This window comes from Limulus polyphemus, unplaced genomic scaffold, assembly GCF_000517525.1.
Source record: "Limulus polyphemus unplaced genomic scaffold, Limulus_polyphemus-2.1.2 Scaffold4004, whole genome shotgun sequence".
Taxonomy (NCBI): Eukaryota; Metazoa; Arthropoda; class Merostomata; order Xiphosura; family Limulidae; genus Limulus; species Limulus polyphemus.
In genome coordinates this window covers 32557-42479 of record NW_013669614.1, presented here as the reverse complement: position 1 = coordinate 42479, position 9923 = coordinate 32557, and the positions used below count along the sequence as shown (strand labels likewise).

The 9923-nt window shown below is 31.6% G+C and overlaps 1 protein-coding gene across 2 annotated transcripts in view; it reads right to left on the bottom strand.

Annotated features, from left to right (window-relative positions):
• Window positions 1-9923, bottom strand: part of LOC111088555 — a 127716-nt gene that overhangs the window by 85482 nt on the left and 32311 nt on the right. For both annotated transcript variants that reach the window (XM_022399035.1, XM_022399036.1), the window contains 2 exons: window positions 8050-8220; window positions 3869-4128 (listed from right to left, as the gene is read on the bottom strand). In XM_022399035.1, coding sequence (XP_022254743.1) covers window positions 3869-4128; window positions 8050-8220 — 431 coding nt within the window. The remainder of the gene's footprint in view (window positions 1-3868; window positions 4129-8049; window positions 8221-9923) is intronic.

The following is a 9923-nucleotide window of genomic DNA, read 5'->3' as shown; positions in this document are numbered from 1 at the left end:
AGTTTTCATTACTGTTTTATAAAGAACTGGAACAGTGCTGAACAGAATTTCCAAGTCTTTATTGAGACCTCAACATTACCCAGGTTGACAAATTGTAACTTATGTTTAAATATGCTACATCTTACGAAACACTACATTTTCTTTTTGCTTTGTTAAGTTTGAGTCTAAACTGTACAAATTACCATGAACTCTGTAAATTAAAGCTGTAGAAAAGTAAACTCATAATTATTGCAAAATATCAAGGAAGCAGATATTGTAAATTTCACATACTGATAGGGGGTTCAAAGTATAATAAAACCATAAAATAAAATGAAAGTAGATGCAGAAAGGTTAGAAGCTGAGGCTATTAGAATAAATAATTGAGAATAACTATTGCAATTTTTAATTTGAATTCATATTTTTCAAACTGTTGTTTCACGGTATTTTGATGATTTCATTATAGTTAGTGTTATGTTAGAGAAAATAACATATACAGTATAAAGCTTTACTGAAAGGCTTGACATTCATTTAGGAGGTTCTAGATGTTATGTAAATGAAATAAAGTGTAAGATGAAAGTATGAAAAAAAAATATTTTTTTCAACATGAATATCAACTTTCACTCAGATTAACTCAGCAAATTTAATTTTTTATGTATAATGGCTTGTAATGTTTATTAAAAGCTTGCCAAGTGCTGTAAAGATACATACAGAAATTCAGAATCATAACATATATTACTATGTTAACTTCACAGATACACAGTAGATCAAATTAGTGTCTGTATTGGTTCTTGAGAATGTACAGAATACCTAGTGTACAAAAGGTAAAAAAGTGTTACTTTAAACAAAGGATACTTTCCACAGCTGCACTGTCTTTTGTGTAACTTTTTCTTATAGTTGAAGGTCCATATTTATTTTCTAACAAAAGTGTTGCTATTACTCTGTTCTGTTGTTCTCTTTATTTATAATTATTTATTCATTTGGCTGATAGCTTTAGCCAAGGTGTATGCTTAAGTAATCAACAGTTTTGTCAACAAAAAAATATGAGTGATAATAGCACTGCCTCTTGTAATTTTTTATACAGTTGAAAGTTCATATTTATTTTCTAATTGAAATGTTAATGTCAAACTGTTCTGTTTGATGTTTATTTATTATGTTCATAGGTATGTTTAGTTAATAAACAATTTTATGTTAAAATGACTGTGTCTGTTAGCCTGCTTGAAATGGTGACTATTAAGTAAATATTTGTTTTGCTTTTAAAAGTTAGCTGCAGCTCTTTTATTTGGCTGCAGTAAAGTGCTGTTGTAATGAAATCTTACTACATATAGGTATATGAGTATTGCACATGGATCCAATAAATGTACATAAACAATGTCTACGTCTTATTTAAAATATAAAAAGATGATTACACTTCTTTATAACATACTTTTAAATTACATGCAAATGTTTTATTTTATTTACATAGATTACCCATAAAATTAAAGGGTTTTCAACCAAACATAAACAAATAGTAATGGTGACATCATCCATATATCTTGTAAATTTGTACTACTGAACCTTTGAAGGTCAAAATTTAGCCTTTGTTAACAGCCCTAGTTTTTCTGCTAGCAGCAGGAAACTGCCTCAGCTTGAGTGGCTTAACCTTCATTGTGTTAAACTCCTTTTGTTTTGTCATGCTGTTGAGTAATTTCCATGTGCATTGAATGTGTGATAAAAATTATGATAACTCAAATGCATTACCTCATATATATTATAACATAACATTTTGGGACAACAAGGGATCTATTTGTTCACCTAGGCTGTCCCATCCTCTTAACTAAACTAAAACTATTAAATAAAGAAAATAACCTTCAGAGTTATCAAGCATTCTTTTAAATTCACTTAGGAATTTGATGATTAGTGAAACCTCAGTGTGCAATTGATTCATTATCACCCATGTATAAGGAGTTTCGAAATTATTAAATTTATAAATGGTCAAACAGCCCTATTTAAATGTTTCTGCAATTCTATGGCATTACAAAAAGTACTTCTCATACTGAAACTGATTTACAAAGTTTAAATGTTGAAAGAAAACAAAATTTAATGTTTACCTTTCAGTTAGAAAAACTGGCATGAGTGAAGAGTGTAGTATTGCTCTGTAATGTATATATAGCTTGTGCTGCAGCATAGTGAGTGTTATATATAATATCTCAGTTATGTCTTCAAAATGTGGTACCTGTGACACCTCAGAAATGTATATGTCATATAATGAAAATGACGTAACACAAGCACAAAATTGTGATTACTGGGTTGTAATGGTCTAAAACAAACATGCCACTACAATCAGGGTTCAACAACAAAAACACAATTTATTCATAATAGCAACTTCAACACAGATTTCAAAATAGGTTTCTTAAAAATGCTTCATTTCATCTTTACAAACTAATGTAGAGAACTGAGATTTATGAAAATATTAGTGTATAGCCCATTGAAAATGATAGGGCAAGAACTACCACTCCAACCCCAAAATATACCCTAACCTCACATTTAATAGCTAACTTAAATAAATAACTTTTGCCAAATCAAGCTTGACCAACAAAGAGGCAGAAAAGTGCAGTCGAGGCAATCAATTGTCAGTAAATTCCTTTATGAGCCAACCGAAATTTAGATCATTCTGAAATGAATTCGTGGCATATTCATATAATAATCATTGATAAAAATCAGTTAGGTTAACAACTTCTAATATATAGAAAAGCAAGCACATTTTGGTAACACTAAGTTCCAACAATGGCTTTTATGTCATGTTGCTTAGTATATCCTAATAATGATGATGTTAGTCTATGTACTGAAATGATAAAATGAAATGTATAGACAAAAAAACTGGAAAAATATTTGTTGATTTATTAACTTAGAGTCTCTGTTGATTAAAGTGGTTTGTTTTTATTTTTGTTAATATAACAGAAAATAGCTTAATTCAGAAACGATTTAAGTTTCAAATTGAATTGATATTTTTATTTTCATGACAAAATGTATGCACTTGGCTCTAGGTTACGTGATCCAACTATACATTTTTACTTTAGGCTTATTTATTTATTTATTTAAATCATACCAACACTCACTACACTTATAATGTGAACAGCACACATACCCTCTCAGCCCTCTTGTACCCCCATCACTAAAATCGTAATGGGCAGATAGTAATAAACTATTCTATCTGGATAAATGCATTTTGGCTTTTATGACTCCTCCTATTTCAAGAAATCTAAAGTGACGGGACACACACTAGCTTTCATATAAGTTAGATGAGTTGTGGGTTTAAGTACCATCTGGTCTCAGTTATATCACTGTAAAAATATTTCTAGAATTACAAACTAAGGTAACACTAATGGTTCTTGAGTTAAAAATTTAATTTGGTTTTCTAAAAATATAATAATAAATAAGTTATGAGTTAAGCAAATTGGCATAATTCAAGAGTTCTGCCATTCCTTTCTTAATGGCCAAACTGTGAAATTATAAGTTACAGATTTTATAGACCTAGTTATATGATTAGTTAAAAACTTCTTCCAAGTAAATTCTTCTAAAGAAAGTTTATTTTTATGCTATCTGTGCACTGGTACAAATAGAAGAGTTGTTAACTCATAGAAACAAAAAATAAATTGTATTTAAAATGCAAACTTAATCTAAAAGCTTTTTCCAATTATATGCTCCAAAACTAGAAATATCAATGTAATAGTATCAATTCTGCATGTAATGACAAATGAAATGTATTTACTTTATTTGAACTTTATCATTAAATGTATTTTCAGATCAATATTTTCTGAATTAAATTTTAAAAAACTATTTTGAAAAAAAAAAATGTATTACATATTTATATAAAAAAAAAACTGAAAACTAGAGACCAATTTCACTTTACCTGCAGATTGGTACCTCCTTTAACTTCTAAGCTAGCCTTTTCAACTGTAGCTTTCAAGACAGCTGTTCCTCTGAGGAGAACTAGTTCCACAGTGTTGGTACAGTTTATGTAATTACAAGATGGTGTATAACGTGATACTATAGTGCCACTCGTTGATTTTGGCTTAACTCTTGCATAAATCTCTAAAACTGTTGTTGGAATAGCAGCCCGAGGATAGAAGAGAAAGCTAATTCCTTCAAAAACAGCAACTTGTTGCTTTTCTAAGAAAAATAAAGTTACTTGTCTTTAAATGAAGAAACCTCTGCATAATTATATATTCTATTTTTTTTCTGAGATATTTTATACTTCAGTGAGAATTAATCAACACAATTAAAATTTTACTAAACTTTGGAGTTAAAAAGAATGCTTTAATATTACACTTCTGAACATTATGATTGAAAATTTATCCAAGTGAATGAATAGTAAAATAAGAAGTATATAAAATCTCTTACATTTCTGTGAACTATATATTCCTATCATACACCACTCAATTAATCTAGAAAACAGAATAATTATATTAAAACTATTTTTGTAGTCTATATGTAACATATTGATTATGATAAATACAAAAAGATTGTTCTCAGAACTTATAATTTTTAAATATTTGAAATGCATTAAGACAGCATGTTTTGTTAACATTTCCTAGTACATGAGTCTCGTACTCATACAACATTTAGAAAACTTAATTGAAATGTTAAACCTTTCCTTACCAGAAAACTGAAAATGTATTTCCAATTGATACTCATCTCTTCACATAGAATAGCACGATCTCTCATAAATTTGTCTGCCAATAGCCTTGAGCTAACTCCCACCTAAAAATCATATGTTTAACATGAACTGCACTAATGCATGATGACATCATCATGCAACAATGGCCCTACATCTATAGGAGGGCAACACAACCTTCTTGCACATTAACTACCCTTAAGCACTTGTGGTCAAAATAACTTCATTCTTGGGCAAGGCAAGAAGAAAGTGCACCAGAAGTGGGGAGGATGGGTGGGAAGATGTGAAGAGGTGACTATCTGTTGGAAACACATTTTCAGGTAAGGAAAATGTTACTTTCTACACAGCTCCCTTCCAAATGTGTCTGAAGGAAATGCCTATGGAGTGTGACACACAATGGCAGGGGCACATTTGTGGGAGATTGCATCTTGTCTCAACCAGGGTATATTCTTTGTTAGGAAGAAAGAAAGAAAGAGGGGGAAAAGCAAAAAAGTCCTAAGTCTTGTAGAGATGAGCAGAATAATTTGCATGACCAACTAAGCACCTGCAAACAATTGGTCAGTGAGCCAACAATTGTAATGTGGTTAGGGTGCAATCTACCCACATTGCAGTGACATTTCTTAACCAAAATGACACATAGGGAGTTGAGGTGGGGGATATGGCATGCAGAAGCTAGTGGAACCAAAAATACATCTACAAAGATGCATTTAATTAATTATTATGATTAAACTTTCATTTTTTATAATTCTTTTAAATTAAAAAGAAATTAAAGTAACACAAAACCAACAAGTGATGTCCAAAATAAAACTGTAATTCACTCAAAGCATGTTGAATATACAATAAAAAGATCAGACCATGCTCCTTGAGAAAAGCTTGGTTTGTGACTGACCAGGTAAGGTTCTTATTTGTTGCTTGACCTAATGACATCTCATTCCCATGGCAACCACCAAGTAGAACAATCACTGCTTCACTTAAATGTAAAGTGTGACTCATGTCTCATTCTCAATAATCGCTGGTAAAGTCAGTGATGGAGGGGGAGTGTTGGTGTGGGTTCTCTTTGTATTGCCAAAGAGTTGATTTTTTTTATCTATGAGGAATACATTTAAATGTATGAAACGTAATATTTTTATTTTAAGTTTTGGGAATTCAATACCATTTATATTAATGGACACAAAACCAATTTTAACTAACCAAGCAGTACTTGATTTGCTGGGCAGGTAAGCACATCACTACCATACTGTTTGTGTCTCACCTCAACTCAACCAGACAGAGACTGGAGTGAAGAACCTGTTCTGCTGTAAGAGGAAAGCACTCTGTTTGAGGGGGGGGGGACCCACACTAAACAAACTAAAACCCTACTTCCCATTGTATTATGCTGTATACAATCAGTGGGGAACTCTCAACAGACCATTACATTAGTTGCTAGGAAATGGGAAATGTCAATGGTCTCCCATGTTCCAGTTCAAGAAGAATGGGAAACTAGTGTTGGGAAAGGGATGAGAGGTAAAGTAGGAGGGTGGTAATAAAAGAGGCCAAGGCATGGAAATTGGGCAGTACAAAGTAAAACAGAAGTAAAGGGTCTGCCCCTAAGCAGGTAAAAGAGATTCCAAAGACTGAGAATCTAGGAACAGAAATAAAAAATGGCTGTAAGTTAGGACAAAAGAGTCAAGTATGCAAGGAATAGGCATACATATGAGGATCAAGCTATTCTACGTGTGGTGATGAAGAATCATCTGGGAATTTACATTAAATGGTTTAATTTGAACCTTTCCTATTGACTACCATCACACTCAGTGAATAATAATATTGACTACAAAAAATGGTTCTCAGACTATTTTCACAAACCTATACCAGAAAGTAATCCAATGATAAACTTACATATTTACCTGTCTTAACAATTAGAGATTTGTGGGTCTAGTACATGGAAAGACAACTTGTGATTTGTTGAAAGTGAAAAAAAAAAAAAGATGTGAAGTTTTGCTAAAAATGAATTCTATTTATGAAGACAACAGAAGGTGAAATAGAATCATCCATTATGCAAGTCTATTGTTTTGTAATTAAAATTAGAAAACAAAAAATGGAATAAACTGTATTGAAACAAGAAGTAAATGAAAGGAAACTATTTAAATAAAAAATTAAACCTTGATAACAAACATTTTGAAATAAAAGAGGTTGGCACACATACACAATCAACAAGTTAAAAAGGCTGAAACAATGATGAGACTTCAGTACCAAATTGTGATTCTTCAAAACAGGAAACAAATCTATGTGAAAATGCCAAGCTACATTTACAATTAATTTCCTCTTTCTACTCTTCATTTGACAGCTATTGAGCAGTTCTGCAAACACAAGGTAAAATCTCATGAATGAGTAGAAAACTTCCAAGATCAGACCCTGCTATAGTAAGGAACACCTAGAGCTGAATTTAGTATAAGACCTAAATCCAGTTTTAGTATGTTTACTATTAGAACTTTAGAAAAATTTAAAACTTTTGTGAATGTGAAGGGTACATTAAAGAAGAATGAGATATGAGTTTTGCATACATACATGTAAACAACACAAAACATAACAAATTTATTTAATTCCCTTTTGTGCCAGAAATTACTAGACATTTTAATAATTTGAGCATTGATGTAAAAACTGTATTAAAACCCTCACATAAATTTAGCATCTCACTACCTAATCTGAAAGAATCCTTATTAAAAGAACAAAAACAGAGCATATACAGTATCCCATGTGAATGTGGAAAGAAATACATGGGACAAACATCACATTCCTTAGAAACAAAATGCAAAGAACACCAAGTTACATGCATAGAGATGATTTCCAGTATTCCACCTTCACTTATCATAAAAAATGAAACAAGTCACAAATTACTTTGGAACGAAATTCTTTTCCTACACTAACCCAAAACTAAAATAAGAAGACTGTTTAGAAACTATAGAAATCATCAAAACAACTGACCTCTTACTAAACCGTGATAATGGCCCCAACAACATCAGCCATATTTGGCAAGATCTTATCACCATTCATACACTTGACCCCTACCAATATCCTGTCACCTGCTGACACCATTTCCATCACATTTAATCCCTAATGTCTTTGTAACGATATATAAACCTTGGATTGCTTAGTACTGATCATACCTGAAGAAGACAGACCAATGTTCTGTTGAAACATATGTTCATTTTCAACCATTAATAAGACTTTTTCCTATGCTTATAAATTATTATTTGCCTACCTATTATTATATTAATATAATTTGCTTCCTTGTTCAAGTACATGTATCCATAGACTAATAAAGTACAAACATGTTATCCTGCAAAAACAGTTAAATCTGTCATTGTGTAACTTCCCTTTAGAACATAGTGTGAAAAAAAATTAAAATTAAGTATCAAAACAGGTACATATCTTACCAAAACAGGGTGTTTCAAAACAATGTGACACTTCTGTAGCTTGGCCTTCACATAGATTCCCTGTGCCCTGTGGAGCAGGGTCAGAACAGCTTCGATCTCGGTAATGTGTTCCCAGTCCACAAGTGTAGGTGCATTCGCTCCATTCACTCCACACAGTCCAGCTTCCATTCACTGTTTAGAAGATACAATTTAATAAAATTATTTTTTATATTCAAATAGTTGTATCACTTCTGACTTTAACTAACTAAAACTCAATCTGCTTGATCTTTTACTAGCAAAACTGTAACATGCCAATTTAGAAGGATACTATTTCAGTTCTTGAAGTTAATGTTTATAAGCAGATTTTATTCATAAAATACATGAGATCTGAAAGTTAAATTAGAAACATTACATACAACAAATTATATTTTATTATGAAATATTTATGTAGGTGACTGCATAATTTGTTAGGGATTAGAATAAAGAGGGCTTATCAAGGAACTGAAAATATTTTATGTAAGAAAAAACAATCCCTGTGAGATATCAACAAAGTTGCCCCAAATTGTATTTATTTCTTATGCACCACAATGACCCAATATGTTAGGATATCAAGAAAGGATAAGTTAAAATAAATACATTAAAACCATAATATGCAAAATTATAGAGAAGTCCAATGTTAGAAAGCTCACCAATCCTTAAAATGCCAGACTTCAACAGCCTGTTCATTGTTAAGGCCAATGCATCAGACATTAGAATTGGAGCAGTACTTCTCCAAGAACATAAAGACAGACTGTTTCCACTAATGTATGTCAGTAAAAAGCTGTTGAGTAGTGAGAAAACCACTCTATGATTAAATGAGTGTTTGTAGCCATCATATTTGCTGCTTGGAAATTCCAGAACTACTTTTAAAGGAAGGAATTCATCATCTAGATGGACCATCAGCCACTTGCATACATTCAGAAGTGTAAAATTGACAGTGCGAGAATCATGAGGTGGGTGTTATACCTCCAGAAGTACTGCTTCCACATTGAAGCCATCATTAATTTGTCCATTTTTAGCTTCAAATTAGCACCTATAGGTTTTCAAGGCTACCAGCTTTTAGCATTTAAACTACAACTTTGAAATTTATTATACTGCACATACAAATAGTATTTCAAATGGACTTTTGTCTCCCATCTTCCAGACCAACTGACAAGTTCTATTATTAAATGAAAAAACTCATAGGGAATTGACTTATGAGAAGCAAGAGATATGTTTGAAATGCTATATTTTACAAATCTGATTTGAAACCTGAAATGTAAAATTTAAGAGGAATGTGGGAAATAAAATTCACGTTCATTCACAATAATAAAAAGCGAGTTTGAGTGCACTTATTATTGCTTGTTGTCTGCCTCTCTGCAAATAACAATTTAGAGTTTATCACTATTTATACTTATTTCCTTGTTTAACAATTAGATGCTTGAGATTGACAGTCTTTATATTTATCATATTTGTTCTTAAAAGCATTCACTGATGTTGCATCCAGAATATCTCTACCATGATTGAATATTTCATTCCATTTCTTTACTACTCTTTGTGTATAGAAATTTCTTTTTTATTTCTTTATTACAATGTTTTTGTATATTGGATTCATTACAAATCATTTCTCAGCATTTATATTTTCAAATCCCTTGATAATCTTAAAGGTCTCTATTATGTCTCCTCTATAACTCCTCTCCTCCAATGTAGTTAGATTTAATCTCTTCAGTCTCTTTTCATATGCTTTATCCTTTAGCTCAGGAACCAGGTTTGTGGCTCTTCTTTGCACTCTTTCCAAGGCATTGTTGCGTCATTGAGGTCACGTGACTGGTATGGCACCACCTATTTTCTAGAACTATCCTGTACCTTGGCGAATG